The sequence below is a fragment of the Eurytemora carolleeae genome, unplaced genomic scaffold (genome assembly GCF_000591075.1).
Source record: "Eurytemora carolleeae unplaced genomic scaffold, Eaff_2.0 scaffold424, whole genome shotgun sequence".
Taxonomy (NCBI): Eukaryota; Metazoa; Arthropoda; class Copepoda; order Calanoida; family Temoridae; genus Eurytemora; species Eurytemora carolleeae.
Genome location: NW_019396546.1, coordinates 138255 through 166254, shown reverse-complemented (window position 1 = coordinate 166254; position 28000 = coordinate 138255). Strand labels below are relative to the sequence as shown.

General features: G+C 31.6%; 3 protein-coding genes across 4 annotated transcripts; 2 read left to right on the top strand and 1 right to left on the bottom strand.

Moving 5' to 3' along the window:
* Positions 1-9: 9 nt before the first annotated feature.
* Positions 10-14539, bottom strand: LOC111705255 (uncharacterized). Of its 2 annotated transcripts, none has more exons than XM_023477754.1 (26): positions 14156-14539; positions 13936-13990; positions 12845-12995; positions 12293-12333; positions 11209-11271; positions 11093-11137; positions 9705-9781; positions 8866-8977; positions 8435-8502; positions 7955-8012; positions 7005-7083; positions 5326-5452; positions 4945-5038; positions 4178-4269; positions 4058-4117; positions 3353-3466; positions 3242-3296; positions 2817-2936; positions 2634-2667; positions 2512-2573; positions 2269-2371; positions 2082-2124; positions 1814-1874; positions 1660-1734; positions 398-484; positions 10-191 (listed from the first exon to the last, which is right to left on the bottom strand). In XM_023477754.1, the coding sequence occupies exons 1-26, from the start codon at positions 14203-14205 to the stop codon at positions 108-110; spliced, it is 2010 nt and encodes a 669-aa protein (XP_023333522.1). In that variant the 5' UTR covers positions 14206-14539; the 3' UTR covers positions 10-107. The 2 variants fall into 2 exon arrangements, with proteins under 2 accessions (XP_023333522.1, XP_023333523.1); XM_023477755.1 differs by having other exon boundaries at positions 8866-8968; positions 14156-14538.
* Positions 14540-16393: 1854 nt separating this feature from the next.
* LOC111705273 (uncharacterized) lies at positions 16394-23002 on the top strand. Its single transcript, XM_023477780.1, has 8 exons — positions 16394-18721; positions 18971-19085; positions 19308-19441; positions 19664-19750; positions 20269-20382; positions 21239-21338; positions 21833-21863; positions 22661-23002. The coding sequence occupies exons 1-8, from the start codon at positions 18590-18592 to the stop codon at positions 22746-22748; spliced, it is 801 nt and encodes a 266-aa protein (XP_023333548.1). The 5' UTR covers positions 16394-18589; the 3' UTR covers positions 22749-23002.
* A 162-nt stretch (positions 23003-23164) lies between these two features.
* On the top strand, positions 23165-27874 carry LOC111705272 (uncharacterized). Its single transcript, XM_023477779.1, has 5 exons — positions 23165-23393; positions 25362-25492; positions 26366-26446; positions 26751-26840; positions 27490-27874. The coding sequence occupies exons 2-5, from the start codon at positions 25431-25433 to the stop codon at positions 27620-27622; spliced, it is 366 nt and encodes a 121-aa protein (XP_023333547.1). The 5' UTR covers positions 23165-23393; positions 25362-25430; the 3' UTR covers positions 27623-27874.
* The last annotated feature ends 126 nt before the right edge of the window (positions 27875-28000 follow it).

Here is a 28000-nt window from a genome sequence, read left to right as displayed (position 1 = left end):
ACCAGAAGACCACTGAATTTGAAACATTTATTACAAACTACATTAATAAAATCTACACTTACATTGATTACATTTAAACAGTTTTATTATCTTTTGTTTTAAAGATCTTAATCTATGAATGTATTTTCAATGAGAACAGATTCAGCAACATCCTTTCTACCGATTAACCAGTATGTCTGCTGTTCTCCAACCTATAGTAAACGCAATCAAAATAAAGCAGATTAAGTAATTATATTCATGCCAAGTACATCCCTTAGTAAATTAAAACAAAATCGCCAAATCACACTTAAGACGAAAAGAATACAGATTACATTTTGGAAATCCCATGAGCTCCACATTTTTTGTTTAGTTCTCGGGTTAAATAAAACTTTTTTGATATCTCTAGATTTTGTCTGACCTTGGGTAGATGAACTATACCCCTTGAAATAACGTTGAATCCGCCAATCTCTTCTAGAACCTTTGCAGAGGCGTCAGACATTTGAATCTAGATTAGTCTAGTTTAAATCATAGGATTCAGATGTCTGGATCTGAATTAGTTCAGTTTAAAGGAAAGGATTCAGACATTTGAATCTAGATTAGTTCAGTTTTAAACAAAAGATTCAGATCTTGATTAATTCAATTTTAAGCAGATAACTCCAATATCTGGATCTAGATTAGTTCACTGAATCTAGACTAGTTCGGTTTAAAGCAGAGAACTCAGATATCTGGATCTATAGACTAGTTCAGTTTATAGCAGAGAACTCAGATATCTGGATCTAGTTCAGTTTATAGCAGAGAACTCAGATATCTGGATCTAGACTAGTTCAGTTTATAGCAGAGAACTCAGATATCTGGATCTAGACTAGTTCAGTTAATAGCAGAGAACTCAGATATCTGGATCTAGACTAGTTCAGTTTATAGCAGAGAACTCAGATATCGGAATCTAGATTAGTTCAGTTTAAAGCAGATGACTCAGATATCTGGATCTAGATTAGTTTAGTTTAAAGCAGAGAACTCAGATATCTGGACCTAAATTAGTTCAGTTTAAAGCAGAGAACTGAGATATCTGGATCTAGATTAGTTCAGGTTTTATCAGAGGACTTAGATATCTGAATCTAGATTAGTTCAGTTTAATGCAGAGAACTCAGATATCTGGATCTAGATTAGCTCAGGTTTTATCAGAGGACTTAGATATCTGAATCTAGATTAGTTCAGTTTAAAGCAAAGAACTCCAATATCTGGATCTAGATTAGTTCAGTTTATAGCAGAGAACTCAGATATATGAATTTAGACTATAGTTCAGTATAAAGCAGAGAACTCAGATATCTGAATCTAGACTATAGTTCAGTTTAAAGCAGATGACTCAGATATCTGGATCTATATTATTTTTGTTTAAAGCAGAGAACTCAGATATCTGGATCTAGATTTATAGTAAAGTTTAAAGCAGAGAACTCAGATATCTGGATCTAGATCAGTTCAGTTTAAAGCAGAGAACTCAGATATATGGATCTAGATTAGTAAAGTTTAAAGCAGAGGACTCAGAATCTCAGATATCTGGATCTAGAATAGTTCAGTTTTAAGCAGAGAACTCAGAAATCTGGATCTAGATTAGTTCAAGACTGAAGTATAAGCATTGCATATTTTTCAAATAATGCCTATGTGATTGTAATTTAACTATACCTTCATAGGAAGTCCACTGGATTCCATTAGACCAGCCAATTCCACAGTATCTCCGAAAATAGAATAGTGCGGTATCTAGAATGTGGGTAGACGGATAACACATTTTTTTGGGTATTTTTGTTATTTGAAGCATTTTTATTTATCTTAAGGTTACCTTAGTGCCAACTACACCCCCTACTACACTGCCTGTATGCATCCCAATTCTAATCTTGAGCCTACAGGCGAACCAATCATTTAAATAAGTCTTCTAGATGATATTTGAAAAATATATTCGCTTACAGTCCATGTTAGTTTGGAAATATGTAATATCGACATTGAGGGACATTGGTCAACATTAGCCATTTTTAGTAATTGGGCCTCATTTTTTTGCATACACTTTTCAAAAAGAAAGAAAAAATGTTAAATATAAAATGAGTTGATTCCTGTATCCAGGTTTATGCTGAATTTCAAATGTCAGTGTTTTTCCTGGAAAAATAAAAATTATTTTTTCTATTAGACCCCAGAATCTTTTAATTTTATCTAATAAGCATAACAACTTTTATACAATCTGAACGCTTTGTTTTTCAAATAGTGTTGAAAATTACAACATCAAAAAATCCTATAGGTCACCTAGAAGGTCAAGGGACATCTTTGCTATCTCTGATACATGCTGGTCACCGTTAGGTACAGGTACACCACTAGCTACCATATATGCATCTCCTATTGTCTCAACCTTTAGAAAACATAAATCTTAATCAACACTTTTCAATTTAATTACTTGACGTAATTAATGGCTTTTCATATAACTGGTCAACCTTTAAAGTATTTTTTTTTTTTATTGATATTAAGTTTAAATGCATAGAAAATACCTACCTTGTAAACATCATAATTATCAATTCTTTCATCAAACAGATTGTACAGATCATTCAAAAACTCTGAAAAAAAAGTGTTTAAAGTGTTTTAAGTGTTTACTATTATATTATATATTCGCTAACCTATAATTTGATGTGCGGTGCTTTCTCCTGCTATCTAAGGGTTACCAATTTTACCAATTTTACCAATTTTTCCAATTTTACAAATTTTTTGATAAAGGCTTTCTAGAGTTTAATTAAAAAACACATAAATTAAATTAAATTAAAAAATCATATTCTTTTGTTTTTGAATAAAAAGTTGGTTTCCTTGGTAAATGAAACGATATCACAGAAGAAAACTGTAGTGCTCTGAAACTGAACTGGACGCGGTACCTGACCTCGTTTCATTTGACGGATAATCGTCTTTGGTAGCAGAGAACTCAGCAGCTTAAATAATCATATTAGAATCATTAAATTAATATTTTTTTCTGAAGTTAACTTTAAATACTAAAGCATCGGCTAACCTATTTTTTGTAAAATCAAATTATTTTGAGTTTTACCGGCTGTACCGGCTGTACCGGCTGTACCGGCTGTACCGGCTGTACCGGCTGTACCGGCTGTACCGGCTGACAACATTTTGTACCACTGCTCACTTTTAATTTTCTAAACTTTAGAATTTACAAGAATTTACAATATCTCTTAAAGTAATTTTTTAAAATTGTGTCCAATAATTATTAAGATTTTTTACTTACCTTCTCCGTTTTCTTCTTCTCGGCCTTGAAAATGTCAACTTTTTCATTGTAAATTCTAAAGAAATTTTTGCTTTTAATTCTTGTAAAATTTATTATTCTTGTTTTACGAACCTTGAGAATCTAGTCATATTGGCAGTTATGTTGAGAGTGAAGAGGATACAGAGCGGGATGAATAGGATTAGAACAATTATCAGAAAAAGAGGAAATATTCGTTCTTGTCCTTTCCTAACAAAACAATACATATATACATATATACATACAGTTTTCATATAATCTATGTAATAAAACAAGACATTCATACATATGTTACTTCTAGCCAACCAAACGGCTGGACCAAATGGGCTGAAATTTTTTGCGGACACTCCTGAGTAAACATTTTTTATTATTAAAAAAAAATTTTAAATTTTTTCGACAGAGATATTGTTTTTTTGGATTATTATTATTATTATTTTGGATTATTTGATCTAACATAATTCATAGTTTTAACTATATAAGGCCTTCGACATCGGGTTGAAAAGATAAAGATAATAGAAGACATGAAAAACTATCAAAGGAATTGAGTTTTTCCCACAAACTTTAAGTTTTAAATCCTATATCTTAACAACCCAATGATATAGACCTTAGATATTTCAAACTATGACTTCTTTAATATCAAACAATATAAGTTTGAAATATCAAAGGTTTACATCATTTGGTTGTAGAAATATAGGTATTAGAAAATTGGGATTTGTGGCAAAGACTCAATTCCTTTATAAAATTCATAGAAGTTAATATTTACTTTTCACGCTGACATAAATGAATAAATGTAAAACTTACCTGGTGGAACTATAATCTACAAACTGAAAGATTTCATCAACAATAGATTTTATTATTGTCCTATGTAAAATATTCTATATTAAAAAGATAATTTTCTACCAAAATAACAAAATAACTTACCTCATATCATTTGAATAGTTTAGAAAATTGACAAAATACTGAACAACAATATCCAAACTTTTCCCGAGAATAGTTTTCTCAGCTATACTCGCCTGATTGGGAAATAAAAGTATTGTTTAGTGTTGAGGTTTTATTTATACATTTTAAGGGATGCGAAAAAAAAATCTTTTTAAAAAACTTTCGAAATGGTTTTTCTTTTTTTGAATAATAGACACAGAATTCTAAGATTGAAATATCAAAGGTTCACAACATTAGGCTGGAAAGATATAGGGATTAGAAAATTAAAAGTCTTCAGTTTCAGTTCTTGTCTATTTCTAAAATAAGAATTCGGATCTAAGAAGCTTTAAAAATGATCCGGATCCGGATCCTGTTTTTGACGGGATGAGACCTAGATTATGTTGGTTCAAGATTCTTGTCTGTTTCTATAACATAAATTCGAATCTAAGAAGCTTAAAAAATAATAATCTTGAGATCCGGATCCAGTTTTGGAGGGACTCAGGAGGACTCAGGCTTAAACTATGTTGGCTCAAGATAATTGTCTATTTCTAAAACATAAATCTGGATCTAAAAAGTGTTTTAAAAAATGATATCCCCGCGGATCTGGATTCTGTTTTTGAGGAACTAAGGCCTTAATGGTATTGGCTCAAGATTTATTTTTATTTTTCAGAACTGAATCCGGATCCAGAAAAAAATCAGATCCTTATAATCCGGATCCAGTTGTTTTCAAAATATAAAACCATTCTTAAAAAGTATATTTCTGATTTCACCTGAATTGCTGGAAACGTATTTCCTTGAATTAATCTGTAATATTCCTCTCTTGTTGAAGGAATTACGTTGAAGGTTTGGTTCAAGTATTCTCTCCTGTTATACAGAAATTAAGTGAAGAAGAATTAAATCTCAAAACAGCCACACTATCCCATGATAAGAATATAAATAACATATGTTTTAAATCGAATAAATTGTTGTGTTAAATCATTACATTTTTCTCTTTTACGTTGTTTAAAATTATTTTGTGTTTTGTTTGAGTGTTTTCTAATGATCTAAAAGCATACTGATATGTATGTTCTTATGAACTATTATTTAATCAAGAGAAATTTTTTATGAAGTTATTTTTTTCAACACATTGAGTAATTCTTAATTTTTTTTCCCTGAGCATATCGTATTCAAGAAACCCTTGAAATTTATTCTGAGTAGATATTCCAGTAGATATGTACGCCATACCATGAACCATAGATTTACCAGCATATTCAACACTACGGAGTAAATTCTTGTAGCCTAAAAAAAAACATAATTTATAAAAGAAGGACATCACGCTCCACTAGACAGGAGGAGAAGATTAAATTTATGCGACATTACTGATACGACTTTGTGATCTTGTATATCCTCTAGGTTGATTTTACGCTCAAGCATTAGGGCAGTAAATTGAGTTTTTGCCACAAGCTCGGATTTTCTAAACCCTATATTTTTTAAACAAATAATTGTAGACCTTTAATATTTCAAACTATGATTTATGTTAGATCAAATAATCTAAGTTTGAAATATCATAGGTTTGAACATTAGGTTGTAAAGATATACGAGTAATAAATTTTTAGTTAGTGGCAAAAACTCAGCTCCTTTATTTCGCTATTTTTTGTTCATTTTAAAAGCTTTTCAATAAAAGGAGTTTATGATTGAAAACATGTCAGATTTCAATAAAAGGAGTTTATGATTGAGAACATGTCAGATTTCAATAAAAGGAGTTTATGATTGAGAACATGTCAGATTTCAATAAAAGGAGTTTATAATTGAAAACCTACAATTAACTTTAATTTGACGTTAGACACTTGGTAATTTGAAAACTTGACGATTATAATCCAAATGTATTGAGTCCTTATCACAACCTCTGACTTTCTAATCTTATATCTTTGCAACCCAACGTCGTAGACGATATCTTTTTCATTGTTACTCTGATAAATAGAAATAGACTAGTGTTACAAAGGTTTGGGGTTTGAAAGGTGTAGATTTGGATTTTATGTTTATTGAAAGTGGGTAGTTATATTTTAGGTTAAATTAAAGAGATAGTTGGATTATGTGTTACATTAAGTAAAGTTTTTTTATAAGCTTAAAGCTAAGATGTTGTACAGTTGTAATATCTATATATATATAAAGTATAGTAATCTCTGTTTGTTTGATTGGGGAACTCGGAAGAACCATAGGAATGTTCTTAGCTGAGTTAAACGATTCTAAAGTCTAGTGGTTTCACAAATTAGAGAAAGTACAGTTTCCAGTTAAAGCTGGGTTTCCAAGTTAGTCGTGTATAAAGTGTTTACTAATCAGATGGAAACTACTCAATTATTTGTTCGGAAACCCCCCATACATACAAGCATAGAACTTCATACATAATTGCTTCTTTAAACTATTGTCTTTAAATGCAATACATTTAAACTGATGCCTAAAAACATCTGTAAAATACATATAAAAGATAATTTACATGATGAAAACATCTATATCTAGAATGTTTCAGATGTATAATTACTAGAAATGAATATATAGATATATAAGATATATTACATAGAATAAATATGCAAAATATATTACATATACTATATTTGTAGAATATATATGAATATTACCTATAATATATCTGTAGAATAAATAAGATATATTACCTGTAATATATCTGTAGAATAAATGAGATATATTACCTGTGATATATCTATAAAATATATATAAATATTACCTATAATATATCTGTAGAATATATATAAATATTACCTATAATATATCTGAAGAATATATAAGATATATTACCTGTAATATATCTGTAAAATATATATATAAATATTACCTATAATATATCTGTAGAAGTCTGATATATCGGAATCTTGTATTGAGTAGGTCACTACACTTAGAGTTTGAGTATTCACCTTGAAATCAAGTTCTCTTTAACGTGTCCTAAATCACATGAAACTAGACAGAAGGAGAAGCTCTATGCGATATTACAAGAAAACCTTCGTCACCTCCTTTTCTAATTTTCTAAAGTTCTTCAATGAGAGGAGGTATCATTTAAACATTTAAGATTTTAATCTTACGTAGAGTTTACTTTAGTTAACATCTGAAGACAAGGAGCTGAAGAAACTGAACAATCACCAACAAAACTAATTTTCTAATCCCTATATCTTTTCAACCAGATGATATAAGCAACTCTTTGATATTTTAAAATATGACAATTTGATCTAAAAATGATGGAAAGCAAAGACAAGACAAAAACTAAGGTCTACTCTACGGCATGAGGTTGCAGTGATAGAGAGATTTTGAACAATCAAATTTTGTTGCGATAATCATTTACTTTTTATATCACACCAAATACATTAGAATTAAATACAATTAGAGAATCCCGAAAGGATTTGAGTCTTTGCCGCAATCGGTGCTTTTCTAATCCCTATATCTTTGCAATCCACTGTCGTAGAACATAGGTATTTTCTTTGAAATCTGTTAGATCCAATAATCCAATTTTGTAATAAAAAAAGGTTAACATCAGGTTGCAAAGATTCAGGGATTAGAAAATACTCAATTTCTTTGTTTGAAAATGTGATTGTATTTGATAAATTGAAACAAAAATTCTTTAAATTTAAATTTGTAGAAATCTTTAAACTCCTTCCAAGGAGACAAAATATTTTAATATTGTTCACTTTTAAGGAATAAAAATATTACAAACAAAAGAAGACATTAAAGTTTTGACAAAGAAATCATAATATTTACGCTAATTAATTAAATAGACATTTTAAAGGTCTTTTCCTTGTTATACCAGTCCAGAACACTGTTCATTGATTTCTCCCCATCAGGGATTTTTGTCCTGAACATTTTGTTATAATCAACTTCATCTATATATACTTGGCTTGCCTGTCTTGATGTATGTCTGTTTGTCTATCTATCCAATAAACGTCAAAACGGCTAAACCGATCGGGCCCAAATTTTGTGTGGGACCTTGCATGACTCTAGGGAAGGTTTATGAAAGCTCAGAATTACAAATAAAGATGCCACAGATAGAGCCACAATTAAAAGTTTAAATAAAGGATAGGCGCGAAGTGTTCTAAAAGCCTAGTGAATAAAATTATTGAAAGATAATGTGACGCCAATTTTAAAAATTTAAATAAAAACAAAAAAAAGTTTTTTCTGAATTTTACCAAAAGATGATACCCTCAAAAATATTAAAACTAAACCCACTAAGAATCTTCTTTTCTTTGAAAAAAAGAATTTTTATTATTTCAGATATACCTGAAGAGGGAGTGCTGTATTTGAAATTTGAGTTTGGTTTGAAAATATTGATCCTGGAACTCCTGGCCCTGTACAATCAGAACGATCTGTTAATTTGGCTTTTTAAATAATATAACAAACTTACCATTAAAACATGGCAGAAAATCTTAAAAAAGAGACCATTGTCAACTACATTCAGTGTAAATAGAAGTAAGGTTGAGTACCAAGTAAAAATAATATTGTCCTTTAATGTTCCTGTGTGTGTTGGTGAATGATTTTACAAATTGTTTTTTTTTATCAAAGGTAAAATATGAAGTGTTAAGAAACTGACAATCAACTACAACGTTAGTTTTCTCTTAAAACACTCCACAAAGACTTTAAAATATGCTTTCAAAGTTTCATTAAAATGCGCCAATTTTGATCCTGGTTGACCATGATTTACAGATAGGTTCCTGTGGCCAGTATTGTACAGACTGTAGGATCTGATCTGTAGAATTAAAAGTATTGTGTAATGTATACTTCTCTAGTATTCTTCTATCCTCTGCTGCTGAGAAACTGTAAAAACTAATATAACAGGTTACACAAAGATAAGTACAGATTTGGCGCGTACCAGGTACTCAAAGATTCGTACAGATTTGGCGCGTACCAGGTACTCAAAGATACGTACAGGTTTGGCGCGTACCAGGCGTCTGAGAAGTCGGTACGTGTAGTTTTTTAACGTGCTTAATGCCGCAAAGTTCATGTAAAAATGTACAATCTGCTTAAAGAAAGAAATTTTTTTATTTCTATAATTACTTATTAAATGATTAACAATTCAAATACAGGGTGAGTTTTAAAAAATGTGAATAGCGAGATCTCGCATATAATAAATCGTTTTATTTTTGTAATCTCATTTTTGACAATTATGTAAGAAATTTTTAAGTTTTTTTATAGGTCATCTCATAGACCCTTTAAAAAAATCCGCGAAACCATTTTTTACTTAGATAAGTAGTAAAATAAAAGTGCGGAAATATATTATTTCTGTCACACCTTAAAATCTTAAACAGGTCAGATGAGAAGTTTTGGAGAAAATGCGCGAAATTAAATTAATAAAATCCGCAATTTTAGTGTTGAAATAATCATTAGAAATAAAGTTCTGCCTACAATGGCTCCTCAATTTTCATCAGAACAGACGCTATTCATTCTTTTTTTTGACTCACCCTGTATGTACTTTATTTAATTTTTCCAAACAGCCACTTTAAAATATTTCTTAATTATATTGAAAAATAAAAAAGACGAATATAAACCCTACTCCATTAGCTGTTCCAGGTTGGAGATGTTCTGTTCGTTCTGAAGAAAGTAGTTTAGACCAACTGATGCTCGTTCCTCCTGTATATGTACATCGATAACTTGTAACTAACCCAACAGCACAATTTAAAGGGAATGTAGATGCAATTTCAAGCGACCCTCCAGTTAGATAGTGGCATGTCTGATTCACAACGGTAACCATTAAAACTTTGTCTGATAAAGGCTTAAAAAGATATCCATGTTTTTCTTTTGAAGACTAATTATTAAATATTCGTTTTGTATACAATGCACTAAAAACGCCGAAATAGTTGGCCCCCAGATGTCTCAGCTGTCAATGTTTTGAATGATTACATGTGGCAGAGACACCTAGCGGAAAAAGTTGTTTTAAGTATAAAACAAATAACAAATCTCGTAAAATATTAACTATATACGAATGCGTCAAAAAATAATCGATGACTTGAGGTTGTGATATCAGTTAGTCCTTAATTTTAAAGATAAGAATAGAGCGTTCATTCCGATAACGGCATTTTCCGTTTTTTTATAAATTACCGTTATCTCAATTTTATTAACAGCGTTTTCGGAAAATTTTCAGCTGTTGTTAATGGCTCTAGTCGTTAATGGTACCGTTATTACAAAATTAACGACGTTAACAATTTTTGTTACGGTTGAAAAAATTGTTAACAGCACAGCCTTTAACGGTATATTAGAGTATTAACAGCGTTTATAAACACAGAAGATAACATTTAAAAACATCAAAACCCGTTAAATTTGCTAATTTTTTAAAGATTTCATGCAATTTTAATCAGAAAATAACGAATTTAGTTAACGTTTTTAACCGTTATTTTTTGTTCAAAAAGGCTAATCCGTTTCGTTAACGATTTAAGGTTTTTGGTCGTTCGTTAACGGACTCTTCCGTTAATGTTCGAAAACCTCCGTTTCGTTAACGGAACTTTGCCAAGCGCTATTTCTGAGGAGAACCCAGATTCTTTCTTGGCTGAACGAACACAAAATTTGTGTAATCAAAATTCAAAGGTTACCGCGATCTATTCTCAGCATTTAAGGTTGTGAACACAGAACAAATTGGTTCCGTTTTCTTTTCAACCGTAATTATTTCAAAAACGGATAATCTGTTTCTTTAACAATTTAAAAATTAACGGTTTTTGCCGTTTGTTAACAGACTCTTAAGTTAATTTCGAAATTATCTGTTCCGTTAAAGAACATTGCCCAGCCCTAAGGGGAACCACGTTCTACCTAGTAAATTTTGGTATGCAATGGTACAACTTCATGTAAACGTAATGTGTGAATTTGAAAAAAGAAGACTTTTTTTAAGATTATGATAAAAGTTTATACTCAAATTAGAAAAGTCTCAAAGGGATTACAAAAGTTTTGTACCTGTAGTTGTTGGGTCAACTTAGCAAATTCCAACGCGTTGTTTAGCTAAAAATAAGATTAAAAAGAATATTTTGATTTCTATATTTTTTCAAAGGATACAATTTTTATCTTTTTACCTGTTCCTTTACATCAACAAGAGCTTGGAGGGAGAATGCTATTCCAGCATAGTTTGTACAGTTCTATACAGTACAGTTATACACTACTATTCCAGCATAGTTTGTACAATTCTATACAGTCAATTATAAACTTACTATTCCAGCTGTACAGTTCTATTCACTACACTATAACTTTCAGCTTGTAGAGTTCTATACGGTACAATTATACACTTATTATTCCAGCTTTTACAGTTCTATACAGTACAATTATACACTTACTATTCCAGCTTGTACAGTTCCACACAGTACAATTATACACTTACTATTCTAGAATAGTTTGTACAGTTCAATACTGTACAATTATACACTTATTATTCCAGCTTGTACAGTTCTATGCAGTACAATTATACACTACTATTCCAGCATAGTTTGTACAATTCTATACAGTACTATTCCAGCATAGTTTGTACAGTTCTATACAGTACAATTATAAACTTACTATTCCAGCTTGTACAGTTCTATTCACTACACTGATACTCTTACTATTCCAACTTGTAGAGTTCTATACAGTACAATTATAACTTTCAGCTTGTAGAGTTCTATACGGTACAATTATACAGTTACTATTCCAGCTTGTACAGTTCTATACAGTACAATTACACACTTATTATTCCAGCTTTTACAGTTCTATACAGTACAATTATACACTTACTATTCCAGCTTGTACAGTTCCATACAGTACAATTATACACTTAATATTCCAGAATAGTTTGTACAGTTCAATACAGTACAATTATACACTTATTATTTCAGCTTGTACAGGTCTATGCAGTACAATTATACACTTACTATTCCAGCTTGTACAGTTCCATACGGTACAACTATACACTTATTATTCCAGCTTGTACAGTTCTATACAGTATAATTATACACTTACTATTCCAGCTTGTGCAGTTCCATACAGTACAATTATACACTTACTATTCGAGCTTGTAAAGTTCCATAAAGTACAATTATACACTTACTGATGATAGTGATAATATTAATAATAATTAAAATGATTATTATAATAATTATAATTACAAAATATTTTCGATTGTGTAACCTGTACAAGTAGAATAAAAACAGGAATCAATGGGAGAACAACTATACAATTAAATTTAACAGTTTTGTAAAAAAAAATCGCAAAAAAAACTCCTTAGACCTTTTAGTATTAATATTTAGTTACTCATTCACGAGGTTTTCAAATGATAACTATATTTAAATATTTGATGAGATTTCTGACCTTAGTTTAAATAAAAAAGATCAAAAATGTACAGGGTTACCTACTTCAGAGACGACTGTACAGAATTTGTACTTTCTGTTCCTTATTATTCATGATATCCTGCAACTGTAAACTTGTTTCTTTCTTTGCCAGATTATTTGGTGAGCCATCAAAAACTTTATTCAATACTGAAGACATTATTTATCATTGGGATCGCCTATTTTTAGAGTTTCAGGTCGTCTTTACAGTCTCATCCTTTGTGGGTGACTCTGTATTTAAGTTTTAAAATAAAGAAACTGAAATAATTCTGAGGATAATTTTCTTAAATCATGAAACAAATAAATGTTTAAAGAAATGAATTTTTTCTTTATATCTTAATATTTGTTTATATTCCTAGATGACAAGTATGGAGACGTTGACCATGTTCAGTCCCAAGATTGATCTTGTAGAAACCCAGGTTCATGGCGTGGGCTGACATCAAGGTTGCAGACTCAGATCCAGCAGATCCAACAGATCCTTCTTCATCCACCTTACCAGCCTTCGGCTAGCATACAGACAAACATCAGACAACATTTTTACAAAATACCAATTTTAAAAAGGTAGAAATGGACCCCAGAATCCGGGTATTCTAGCCGGAGTACAAAACCGATCTTATTAAACTTGCCTCCAACTTTGGTCTTCTAGTCTTTACACATTAGTAACCTGATGGTGAAAACCTTTGTTTTTCTAACTTGCACTATTTGATCTTAAAGAGTTTGTTGTTTAAATAATAAAGGTCTACGACATCAGATTCCACAAATATAGGATAAGAAAGTTAGAATTTGTGGCAGAGTATTTAGTTCCTTTCAGAAATTATATTTTGGGGAAACGCTCAATTTAAGAAATGTGGATCGCCAAGACTTTTTAACCATGTTTGCTGTAATAAAAGAAAGCTGAGTAGCTACTAAGAGCAACTTAAATCAAAGAAATAAAAAAACTTTGCTTACAAAGATTTAATTTTGACCCAGAAACATTGGTTCTTGAACACAATAGATTTTGAAACGAGTGTTCAATTACTTTCAGACCTTTCAGAAATTATATTTTGGGAAAATGTTTGAATAAGATAAGAGAGTTTATAAAGTGTTGATTGCAAAGACTATTTAACCCTAAAAGCAACTTAAATGAATGAAATTTATTGCTAACAAAGATTTTATTTTTGACCCACAAATATAGGTTCTTGTAAACAACGTTGATTTTTACAAAAATGTGGTGACACCCAACAGGGACCTTTTTTTTGTTAAAGACTTAAACTTTAGTATTAAAGGAACTGAGTTATTGCCACAAACTCTGAATTTATAATTACTATATCTTTGCAATCCAATGTCGTAGACCTTTGATATTTCATATTATGAATTCTGGTAGATCATTTAATTAAAGTTTGAAATATCAAAGGTTTGCAATCCCATGGAATTAAAATCTGTATTTGTGACAAAAACTCAATTTACCATTTCCTCGTCTTTCTCTGAGAATATCTCTATGGCGTCTTTTAAGGATGCACGCCTGAAATATAATAATCCAAAGAAAATCCTTTAAAGAATTTAGAAGCTGACTTTTTAGTTAAAGTTTATGGCATAAATAATAAAAAGAAGAAAAATCATGACAATATCTCTTGAATTTCAGATTTTGACATATCACAAGATATTACGTGGTTAATCAAATTTAGACCTTGTGTCGTTTATATCCGGACTATCCAGAATATCAACCTTGTTCTTCATCTTATATTCTACACTCTCTAGACTCAGTCTGAAATACAAGGGTAAACTCAGGATACAGCTGGTAAACTAAACTCAGTTTACAGGGTTAACTCAGGATACAGGGTAAACTAAACTCAGTATACAGGGTAAACTCAGGATATAGCTAGTTTACTAAACTGAGAATACAGGGTAAACTATACTCAGAATACATGGCAAATTAAACTCAGAATACAGGGTAAACAAAACTCAAAATACATGGGAAAATAAAAAAATTAATTTATGGAGAGCCCAATAACAAATGTTGAATACAGGAAAATGGAATAAATTGAAAGTTTTGATAATTTGAACTCCTGAGTCTCTTGACACTCTGGAAAACAGTTTTCATAAAAAAAAATATTAAAATAAACTGACTGAATCTATAAAGCTCTAGCTGAGGAATAAAGACTGAATAGACCGGAGCTCAGGATTACATGGATGAGATTAAAATATGATTAAAATATCATGAAACTTCATTTTTCTAGAAATTTAAGTTTTTAGCTTTTTCATCTTTGTTTATCACGACACACATACTCTGGGTTCTAAAACATGAGAATAGAGCTAGGCCTCTGTTCCTAACATCTTTTTATTTCTTCAGTTTTTTAAGAAATAATCAGGCTTTTCGGGCGCGTCGCGCTCCTTTCCTGTAGGTTTGCTTAGCATTAAACTGCTGCTCTGAGAGTCGGCCATTTAAAATCATTTTCCAATTTCAGCGGATTTTCTTTTTGAATAGGAACAATCTCAACAACACAAAAAACAACTATTTTTCAGGATTTTTTTCTTCTCCAATTTTGATGTTCCATGAACCTTCCCCTGGGGTCACGTGAGGTACCACACAAAATTTGGCCCAATCGGTTCAGCCGTTAATTTGATGATTAACGCTAACAAACAAACAAGCAAAGTATATTCATATTAAGATAGTCTTACGAAGTTTAGCTTGATATATTCTCAATGTTTAGAGACTAGAGACGCATGTTTTAAAAAACAGTTTTTTACATGATAAAGAAAAGAGCATTTTGGAGAAACTATTTAATTATTTGATACTTTTTGCCTGAGACATAATAAGATTAGTTTAAATATGTTGCTGACAAATATTTAAAGATTAAACGTGTTTGAAGTAAAAATCAATTATTCTTATTATATTTTCATTCGGGAAAAAAATAGATATTTTGAAACGAAGCTGGTAACTTATGGCTGTACATTACCCATTTAAATCGTTTCAAATAAAGAGAACTCAGGTGTCCGAAAATACCTGTACATTGAAAGTTATTGAGTGTCAAGGATCTCGAGGTCAATCCTTGATTTCCCAGAAAAAGTATTGGCATTTCGAGAAATATATTGTGCTTCCAGACAAGTTTTTGAGCATCATAAAGGGGTTGTGCATCCAGAAACGGTATTGTGTGTCCATAAACTATAATTTATTGTGTCCAGGAAAGGTATTGTGAGTTCAGGAAAGGTATTGTGTGCCCTGGAATGATATTCTGTGCCCTGGAAAGGTATTGTGTGTCCAAGAAAGATATTCTGTGCCCTGGAAAGGTATTGTGTGTCCAGGAATGATATTCTGTGCCCAGGAAAGGTATTGTGTGTCCAGGAAAGCTATTTTGTGTCCAGGAATGATATTCTGTGTTCAGGAATGATATTCTTGCCCAGGAAAGGTATTGTGTGTCCAGGAAAGGTATTGTGTGTCCAGGAATGATATTCTGTGTTCAGGAATGATATTCTGTGCCCATGATATTCTGTGTTCAGGAATGATATTCTGTGCCCAGGAAAGGTATTGTGTGTCCAGGAATGATATTCTGTGCCCAGGAAAGGTATTGTGTGTCTAGGAGAGGTATTGTGTGCCCAGGAAAGGTATTGTGTGTCCAGGAATGATATTCTATGCCCAGGAAAGGTATTGTGTGTTCAGAGCTGAAAACTTTAGAATCAGATATCCTAATCCCGATTACTTAATCTGATTATCCAATGGACACACTTTTGATTTTCTTCTTAAACCGTTCTTTCTTGGATATAGTAGAGAAAAATCAAAAACCGGTTTTTCTAAATTAGAGAGTTCCTCCCATTTCTGTATATAATCTTAAATGGCGCTCAAAATTACAAATTTATCAGCTTCATATACGAGACTCTGATTGGTTTAATTTTATATACTTTTCAGGATACAAGTACATGATTAGATTAGTCTCTATATTATGAAAAAGAGAGGATCACGCATTAACCCCTATATCCACCATTATAAAGTTTTCAGATCAGGAAAAAATATTCTGTGTCCAGAAAAGGTATTGTGTGTCCAGGAAAAATATTCTTTGCCCTGGAAAGGTATTGTGTGTCCAGGAAAGATATTCTGTGCTCAGGAAAGATATTGTGTGTCCAGTAAAGGTATTGTGTGTCCAGGAAAGGTATTGTGTGTCCAGGAAAGGTATTGTGTGTCCAGGAAAGATATTGTGTGTCCAGGAAAGGTATTGTGTGTCCAGGAAAGGTATTGTGTGTCCAGGAAAGGTATTGTGTGCTCAGGAAAGGTATTGTGTGTCCAGGAATGATATTCTGTGATCAGGAAAGGTATTGTGTGTCCAAGAAAGGTATTCTGTGCTCAGGAAAGGTATTGTGTGTCTAGGAAAGATATTCTGTGCTCAGGAAAGGTATTGTGTGTCCAAGAAAGGTATTGTGCCCATGATGTTTTATGTCTAGGAAAAGTAATAAAGGAAATATTATAATTGTAAATGACGAGAATACCTGTATTGTAGAGTTTATAAACAAACCCGGTTTCCAGGTAATTAACTTACCTAGACAACCTTCATGAATAATTTATAAACCTGGGTTTAAACCTCAGCAGTAGGTTAAAGGTTTTTACACAAACTTTAAACAAATTTTTAGTTTAGTGATTAAATAACATGACTTAGTTGAATGGGTCAAGATTAAATATATTCAGTTAATAAAGGTTCAAATGATTTAACATCAGGGTTTAATACAGGGTTTAATATAAGCAGAGAACAATTATACATGGTTTAATATTAGCAAAGAACAAGTCTACAGTGTTTAATATTAGTAGAAAACAAGTATACAGGGTTTAATATTAGTAGAGAACAAGTATATAGGGTTTAATATTAGTTGAGAACAAGTATGCAGGGTTTAATATTAGTTGAGAACAAGTATGCAGGGTTTAATATTAGTAGAGAACAAGTATACAGGGCTTAGTATTAGTCTAGAACAAGTATATAGGGTTTAATATTAGTTGAGAACAAGTATGCATGGTTTAATATTAGTAGAGAACAAGTATACAGGGCTTAGTATTAGTCTAGAACAAGTATATAGGGTTTAATATTAGTTGAAAACAAGTATGCAGGGTTTAATATTAGTAGAGAACAAGTATACAGGGCATAGTATTAGTTGAGAACAAGTATATAGGGTTTAATATTACTAGAGAACAAGTATGCAGGGCTTAGTATTAGTAGAGAACAAGTATACAGGGCTAAGTATTGGTTGAGAACAAGTATATAGGGTTTAATATTAATAGAGAACAAGTATGCAGGGCTTAGTATTAGTCTAGAACAAGTATATAGGGTTTAATATTAGTAGAGAACAAGTATGCAGGACTTAGAATTAGTAGAGAACAAGTATATAGGGTTTAATATTAGTAGAGAACAAGTATACAGGGTTTAATATTAGTAGAGAACAAGTTACAAGGTTTAATATTAGTAGAGAATAAGTATACAGGGTTTAAGTAAAAAACAAGTATACAGTGTTTAGTATTAGAAGAGAACAAGTATACAGGGTTTAATATTAGTAGAGAACAATTATACAGTGTTTATTATTAAAAGAGAACAAGTATACAGGGTTTAAAATTAGTAGAGAACAAGTATGCAGGGTTTTGTATTAGTAGAGAACAAGTATACAGGGTTTAGTATTAGTAAAAAACAAGTATACAGTGTTTAGTATTAGAAGAGAACAAGTATACAGGGTGTACTGTTAGTAGAGATCAAGTATACAGGGTTTAATTTTAGTAGAGAACAAGTATACAGTGTTTAGTATTAGAAGAGAACAAGTATACAGGGTTTAATATTAGTAGAGAACAATTATACAGTGTTTAGTATTAAAAGAGAACAAGTATACAGTGTTTAGTATTAGAAGAGAACAAGTATGCAGGGTTTAGTGTTCGTAGAGAACAAGTATACAGGGTTTAATATAAATAGAGAACAAGTAAACAGGGTTTAGTATTAGAAGAGAACAAGTAAACAGTGTTTAGAATTAGAAGAGAACAATGTAAAAAAAATGTTGATTCTTATAGAAAAAAAATATACAGGATTTCATTTTAGCAAAAAAATAAATCAAAATTGATATTTAGAAGTTAGGAAATTTTGTTAAAACCTGGTAGAAAATGGAGTTTAAGAAATGGGCTGTACAGCCTACTTCTGAACCTGGCTCCGCTAGATCCAACCTAAACAGTTCAAGGTCTAGAGTTGTCTCACGACTGATGACTACAAGAGATCAAGAGATGACTGGGTCTAAGGTATACTTTGTAATAATCATTTTTAATATCGAAATTACAACTTCTGTTGAGTCTTTGAAACAGACTCTGATTTTCTAATCCCTACATCTTTTACAACCCAATGTCGTAGACCTTAGATATTTCAAACTATGAATTCTGTTAAATTAGATAATTTTTGAAATTTCAAAAGTTAAACCGCACCAGGTTGCAAAGATACAGGGATCAGAAAATTTGAGCTTGTGTCAAAGCTAAGGCTCAATTCACGTTCAGGAGAAATTATCTGAAAGCTTCTCTATGTCCCATGAATCCTCTCTGCAGCAGGAACCTATATCCTTCTCAGAGGAGAAAAATTTAGCTTCATCAGTTGGGGCTTCTCAATACTCAGGTTAAATATCTGGTTTTCATCATTTTACGCTACTCGCTTATTGTTTTTCAAACTAATTCAGAAAGACAGAAATATCTTTGCAGCCTGACCGTTTAAATCTTTCGTAGTTTACACTTTGGCTGACAGATATATCATAATTTATAGTCTAAATATCAGCCTCCTGATCAGGTTGTGAAGACATAAAGATTAGAAAATTGGAGTGAACTTATTTCTTTCTTAAAGATGGAAGGGTGGATACAAAAAACTCAAGATGGTTGGTTCCTCAGCCTGAGATTCAAGAAGATGAAGTCAAAAAGAATTTTGATCCTGATACAGTAAACTCATCCGTAGTACCCTCTCCTCTCCGTCCTATCAAGGTTAGTTTACTCTTCATCATAGTTCTCCGTCCAATCAAAAAAAGATTCTTCTCCTTTATAATTTTCAGTCCTATCAAAAGGGTAGGTTTTCCCCATAGCTCCTTCTTGGAATTTCCCTTATCCTCCCATCAGATTTTAAAGATTAAGAAATAAGAAAATTTTAATTGTATTTAGTTCTTTCAGAGTTATGAAATTAAAAATAAAATATAAAATTGTTTTTAGGTTTACTTGAGAATAGGGTTGTTGGTTGGAGCATTCCCGGCTGATGTCGGAGAAAGATATATCCATTACTTCTTCGAGTTCTGTGATGTAAACATATTTTATTTTTTATTTTATCAAATTCTACGTTACAGCGTGTGTCTCTGAAGATTTGAGAAGTAATAGGATTAATAATAATAAATTATTAAACAAGAAACTCTTTCTTGATTGATTTTGGTACACGCCATTTTCCATAGAACCTAAAAATGCGGTGGAAAATCGATGGATTCATTATATAATTATCCTCAGCTACTTTTTATTTTTTGCTAAAACTCCTTTTAAACGAATTGTGTACAATGATATCCAGAAAACAATGGAACAATTTGTAGCAATTCTGAAGAGTATTTGATGTATATGTATAGTGAAAACTGTACAACTGTTCTGTCTCAAGCTCATTGGAATTTTTAAAGTTAATACTTGATATTAAAAGAGTTTTCTGGCTATCACTGTACATATTTAATAAAAAATGTATAATTACCGATAACAAATACCTGTCAGAAAAATAAATTTACTTCAGGAAGACAAATTTTCTTAACTGATACGAAAGGTCTTTATTATTTTATTTGTAGGGTCGAACTTGGTACGTGATGTTGGTTCTATTGTTGTGGATGTTGGGAGGGGTTGGTTTAATAGTTTACTGTTTAATCAGCAGTACAACATCTACATTTATCTCTATTTTCCAGGTACACCTTGGGAACTAAAACATGTTTACTTATAAATCTATAGTTCTATTATTATTATCTAGATTAAAGCGAACCGTATTTTAGTTAGACTCTCTTAGGTTCAATTATTATTTAGAGTAAGTAAGTTCCTGCCTCTGGAGTAAAACTACTAAAGTACTATCATCCTTTAGAGTAAGACGACCTAATTTTTTTTTATCATCTAGAGAGAAGAAAAGGATAAAAGTTTTATTATTATCTAGAGTAAGACGAGCTAAGTTTATCATTATCTAGAGAGAAGAGAAAGATAAAAGTTTTATCATTATCTAGAGAGTAGAGAAAGATTAAAGTTTTATTATTATCTAGAGTAAGACGACCTAAGTTTTATCATTATCTAGAGAGTAGATAAAGATAAAAGTTGTATTATTATTATGAGTAAGACAACATAAGTTTTATTATCATCTAGAGTAAGACGACCCAAGTTTAATTATTATTCAGTCGATCCAGTGTATAGACAACGTTCGTTTTATTATAATCTTGAGTAAGACGACCTAAGGTTTTATTATTATCTAGAGTAGGACGACCTAAGGACTATTATTATTTAGAGTAAGACGACCTAATGATTATTATTATTTAGAGTAAGACAACCTAAGTTATATTACAGTGGTAGGCGTAAATATAATTACAATGAAGACGACTTTTATATTTAGAATCTGATTTCTAACAGGCTTTTATAAATCCAAGTTGACATTAAACAAAAAGAAGCTGGTTTATTGATAGCTTCTCTTTAATTCCATGTTTATGTGTACCCATGCTGTTTGAAAGCTTGGTAGACGTCTCCATTATTTTTTATTAACGACGATGAGTGTGTATTACCTAGAGTAAGACGACCTGGACCTGGATGTCAATGACCTCTACTGATCAATTGGTTCTACTCTCTATTCCAGTTGTGTCATTAATCTTCATTCCACTTCTTATAGGAACAGATATTACAGATTGCTACAAGGTACATGATGTACACAGAGTACATGATGTACACAGAGTACATGATGTACACAGAGTACATGATGTACACAGAGTACATGATAGAACAAACATGTTTTATTTTCATCATTAACATATTATACACACAAAGTTTAAATCACTTTGAAACCACTAAAATTTTACGTACTTTATTCTCTATTTTATGGATCACATCACAGACAATTGAATAATAAATACCGCTAACAGTGGTTTCATTATGGAGATTTTTAAAAGATGTGCAGACATAAAACACACAAAATTAAGTTTGATTTCATTAAGGTTTAATAAAAACGAAAGCCCAATATCAAATGTTATACATGGGGGGAAATGTAATCACTTTTGTTAACGTTACATAAGTAAGATAACTAACAGAGATAGTTAAAAGTTTTACAACCCTATCTGAAGAAACGTGAATGATTATATCTGTGTAAATATCTGACGGATTGATTAGGAATGTCTTGGAGCAGGATAAACTCTCTCAGGTCAACTTTTATTTTTTCGAAAAAGGAGAAAATACAATAAAACCGTAATAGCTGCATTATTTTAGATAAACATTACCTCCGAAAGCTTCTCTAATTCAAACTGGAAAGAGTATACAAATTGCCTTGGCAATGTTTTAATCATTTTTGAAAGATGGTCGAGCACATTTTAGAAATTTCAAGACCAGGCGTTTTCGATATTAGATGTTTAATCTGGGATACTGCAATAATTGGGTTTTATGAAAAATTGCCACATGGATCAAAGACGATATAAAAGTCATCACTGAATTCCCATGTTCATTGGGACACCCTGTAGCATAATGCGCAAGTCATGCTTCTCTAATCAGACTCCTCCCCTCCATGAAATGAGGTTTTCTTGAAAATATGTCTACATTCCCTTGAATATTACATTACACTATAAAGATGACCGAAGTTGGTCTTCCTCTCCCATTTTTCTACCAGAAATCTACTTCTCTAAACTATTCTAATATGTCATCTTGAATATCACTAATGCTCTATTATCGCTATAAATGAATGCTAATTATACGTTAAACTAAAGTAAATTGAACGTAAGATTGAAATCTTAGACGTTTTCAATCATATTTCCTTTTATTAAAGAGCTACTGAGAAGAAGAAAAATGTTTTGAATTTCTATAATAAAACCGGATGATTGTGTGCGTTAATTAAAAACTAGAGAACGAGGTCACAAAGTCGTATCAGTGATGTTGAATAAATTTTATCTTCTCCTTCTGTCTAGTTAACAGTGGATCCTAAACGCAATTAATAATTTACTATTTTAGTGAAATTTGCGAAAACTTTGTAACTAACGGATACAGGGTTGGATTTACTCCATCAAACAGAACCATGAGTGCTCTAGCTTATAGGTAATAGGTATACACGATAAACTATTTTGGTTGGGATTGGGTTCAGCCACATCAATCAAACACGATCTCCACGATCTCTACAGTGTAAACTTTTAAATGGATTTAAGTTCAATTGTGGAAATAAACCAGAAATCCACAAATAGATGAAGAAGAAGTGGTTTGAAATATTGGTTGCTGTGTCCAAGACTCAAATCAAACAGCCAGGGCCGGGATGGGAAATCGACTGAGCGCAAAATTAACAGACTTAAAATTTTAAAAGATTTACCTCTGATTTATTTTTTTTATTTGGCAAAGAAAGAAAGAAGTTTATATTGACAGAAAATCATGAATATAAAGAAACAACTAGTATAAATTCGCTACAGTCGTCTATGAAGACTCATTTATTGTGGGTAACCCCGTATTTATACAATTACAGAGTACTACAAGCATGACTACAAGTATTAATATTAATATAATTACACTGTATGTCCTGTAAAACTGTACGCTGTATTGCAGGCATTTACGGAGTGATGTAATATACAAGAATGAGTCCTTGAGCCGATCCTCTGGTGAGAGAGGAGAGGATGGAGAGTTTTATAGTAAAGTTTTAAAACTGGGTGGTTTACCTAAACGGTTGGATAGACTCATTGATGGAATCAGACATCTTCAGGTAGATTTATAATTTTCTCTTACTCATAGAACTCCCTTACTCCATTTGTCCGAACATTTTCAGTATGCTTTTCAATGTGGGGGAAATTGTCCGAGAAATATGACGTCATCATAGCAAAAGGGGACATTTGTCTGAATCTGATAAACCTGATCAATTTTTCACAAAATACTGTAAAATGTTAAGTACACTTTCGTCTCATTTCGTAGCAAGAATTAGATAAACAAGGAACCCCCATAGATATGTTTATAAAAAGAGGATATTAAAGTTTCTTTATTAAAAATAATCAAATTTTACTATACACTTATTATACTGAGTTTGTTTTTTTATTTAACATTTTTAATAGATATGATTGATAATATTATTACATTTAATCCATATTACGTCACCAGTACTTCAGCCAATGGCAGTACAGTATGCTGGTCACGTGATTTCCGTCTGTTCCACGTGACAACGATACTGCACAGTCATTGGCTGAAGTTATTGTGGCGTAATACGGACTATACGGACTATATGTAATAATATTATCAACTATATTTATTAAAAATGCAAAATCAAAATTAAAAAATTATAAAAGGAGCAAAAATGAGATTCTCAGGCTCCTGTGGGATATAATCGTTTTCAGATTGGTTGCGTAGTTGTTGTTTAATACTACAACTTTTATACAAAATTGTATATATATATATGAATTTTCGTATAAATTTGACAAAGTTTTATATCAATTTCTCAAGACAGGAACATCAGATAGAAGTCTTATATGTATCATTCAACGCCTGAGATTCTCAGGTTTCGTCCTATACCCCTTTTCATTTTTCCTATTTAGTCCCTTTCAATTGGTCTTTAAAAAAATCGGAGGACGAGGTTAACAAAACAAAGATTTTTAAATTCAAAATTCCGAGGATCCTTTTGTAAAACTATAGGAGGGCGGCGTTGATTGATTGACTGTAAGTCTGTTGATAAATAGATAGGTAGACTTGATTGACTGTAAGTCGGTTGATAAATAGATAGGTAGACTTGATTGACTGTAAGTCGGTTAGGCTCCTCAACTCAGAGGTTTTGATGGTGTAGTTAAAAACATTTTGAAATACTTCAGAAATGTAAACCCGTTTAAGTGGAATTTACTATGGATAGCAAAGTTACTTATGGATTAATAAAACGTTTCACTGTTTCGATTTTCCTTTGTCGGGGTAGAGAGGTAGAGTCGGAGAAATTGTTTGGTTTAGATTTGGGACTGGTAAAGACGACATTACGTGAGGGTGGGGATTAGAAGAACCTTTGATTATGTTCATCATGGATTGAGTGTAGAAACAAGAATACCAACCACAAACTATCAGAAGAAAAGATCATAGGAAAAGAGAGGGATATAAATGTTGTCTAAAAAATAGAATAAAAGAGAACAAGGATAAAAGAGAGAGAAATTAAAATGTGTTTATGAATGTCGTCTTCTACAAAACAGAAAAAGGTGGAAGAAAAGGATTAAAGTAAAAAATGAGTGAACGGATCGAAAAAGAAGGTTAAAATAGAACCAACACCAAAGTGAGGTTTGTGAGTGCCGTATTCTTTAATATAGAGTAAGAAGGAGAGGGTGGAACTGGAAGAGAAGGATAAGGATAAAAAATAAAGTTGTGAGCGACGTTAATGAAGGAAAGAATTTAAAAAAAAATAAAGAGAATACATAAACTTAACCAACATTTCGACCCTTGTTCTGGTTTAATAGTTTTACTTGAAACTGTGATACTATACGGAAGAACTAGTCTTTTTCTCTTCCAATTGAAATTTATTTTGGTATTTTTCTTATGCGTCTCACTGAAGTTTACAGGTGCAGACTGCAGACATCTTTAAATGCTGCGTCTTGGAATAATCATTTTTAGTTTCATCAATGTTAGTTAGATAAGTGTTAAGCACTCTCTTTATTAAAGGGTTAGTTGAAAATTCGTTGATTAAATTTACAATATCTTTAATTTTAAAAAGGTTGTGTACGGACCCCTTCTCTTCTATGAGTTTATCCTGTACATCTATCTCCTGATCTGTGTAGTCTACATGTCCTTCGCGATCATCATCAATTCATTCAAGGCAAACACACAACAAACATTTCCTCCTTGGTAAGTAAATACACAACAAACATTTCCACCTTAATTAGTTAACTCACAACAAATATTCCCACTTTAATAAGCAGACTCACAACAAATATTCCAACCTTGATGAGTAAACACACAACAAACATTCTCTCCTCGGTGAGTAATCACACAACAAACATTCCCACATTGGTGAGTAAACACAAACAACAAACATTCCCTCTTTGTTGAGTAAACACACATCAAACATTCCTACCTTGTTGAGTAAACACACAAAAAATATTCCCACCTTGTTGAGTAAACTCACAACAAATATTCCCTCCTTGGTGAGTAATCACACAACAACCATTCCCAGCTTGTTGAGTAATCACACGATAAGCATTCCCACCTTGGTGAGTAAACTCACAACAAATATTTCCACCTGGCCTTGGTGAGTAAACAAACAACAAACATTACCACCTTAAGTAGTAAACCCACAAAAAATATTCCCTCCTTGGTGAGTAAACACACAACAAACATTCCCACCTTAATTAGTAAACTCACAACAAATATTCCCTCCTTGGTGAGTAAACACAAAACAAACATTCCCACCTTAATTAGTAAACACACAACAAATATTCCCTCCTTGGTGAGTAAACAAACAACAAACATATGTTTTAGGTGGATATCAGGCTACCTAATACTGAGTATCCATCTATATATATGTTTAGGTGGATATTAGACTACCTAATACTGAGTATTCATCTATATATGTTTAGGTGGATATTAGGCTACCTAATACTGAGTATCCATCTATATATGTTTAGGTGGATACTAGGCTACCTAATACTGAGTATCCATCTATAAATGTTTAGGTGGATATTAGTCTACAATACTGAGTATCCATCTCTGTATGTTTAGGTGGATATTAGGCTACCTAATACTGAGTATCCATCACTACATGAGATTATCTATGTTCTGCCATGCTGGAGACCATCTTAGGAAAACAAATAAAAATAAAGAATAAATATACCCCATCATGCAATTATAACTTTCGTTAAAAGTATTTTATATTTTTTTAAATATTTTATCCTTTTTCTTAACGCATGTTTACAAGACGCAAAATTAAGTTTTGTTGTCAATTCGTTTCCAATAAAAAATTTTTTTCTTTCTTTTTTTTAAATCGTATTAGAAAACTTTTGTTGCTATATTCTAATGTAAATATAATACTTTTGAAAGCATGACAGTAATAAATAAACTTAAAGAAGACATTTTGTTCCCCTTTTTTCATTATTTGTGGAACTAGACGTGAACTGTTCAAAACCTTGACATTAATCAGTCAGTTTGGGTTCGTACAGAACGATACTGCTCTACTAGCACTGGCCATTGCTCGCAAGTAAGTGTAAATATATAAATATGTATTCATTTATCTATATAATAAAGCTCTTCGCTATAGCAGGCCAAAAGGCAGGTTCAATTTGGCTGACATTGTTTAGGGAACCCATAGATACCCCACGGGTGAAATGGGCTTCAAACTTTTAATTTTTTAAATTCCAGGGGCAACGCCATGGGCACTTCAGCAAAAATCATGATTTAAGAGTAAGACCAAGCGCGGGTAAACGGTGGAAGTACCTATGAGTAACCTGGGCAACGTCCGGCACTTTAGCTAGTATTTTATCAAAATACTTTTTTACTTTAAGCAAAAGACAGTCATACATATATTAGTTAGTGCTTTATCTTTAAAAAATTGATGAAGTTTTCTAAAATTTTGAAAAAAAACCTATTTATGATTTTAGACTACTAATAAGGGGTTAGGTCAAGATAGGAAAACTTCTATGCCAAGCGCCGCAGCTAGGACAGCTAAAGGAAGAGAGCATTTGGCCATAGATTAAAAATTAAAGGAGAAAAGATGTGTGCGTAGGGAAGGGGATGTTCGTCAGGAAAACGTTACATTCAGCTGTGTGCAGTGTTAGTTACGTTTCTCCCAATTTTAAATTTTTCTGATTAAATTAAACTTTTAACAATAAAACTATTTTTGTGTTTAGACCAGATCAGCTACTGACTGTAGGAGGATACTGTAGGTTGGATAGAACTTGTCTCAGTAAACTCCTATTTCTAGTTCTCCTGGCTGTTATTGCAATCTCAAACTTTAAGCTTTATGAGTTTAAAACTCTTTAAAAAAAAAACAATTTAAAACAGTAATTTTCAACAATAGATTTAAAATACAAAAGTATAAAAGATTTTTATCATACTTGGTTTGCTCTGTGTTCAGATTCTATAGCATATTGCATAATGAGAGGGTTGGATGTAGTTTAATATCGTTCTAGCATTCTCATGTTTATGAGTACTTTTTTATATGTGACAAAAACCACTGAGATTTATGATTTTTGGAAATTCAATTTTTAAGGAATAAATAGTTAATAAATAAAATGATGAGGAGAGTTTAAAAAAAAATTAAAACTTTCAAGTAAAAGAATCATTTCTTTCAAATTACGATATTTATATATATTATAGTATATAATAAAGCTCTTTGCTCAACGGCTGAATAAAAAAGCG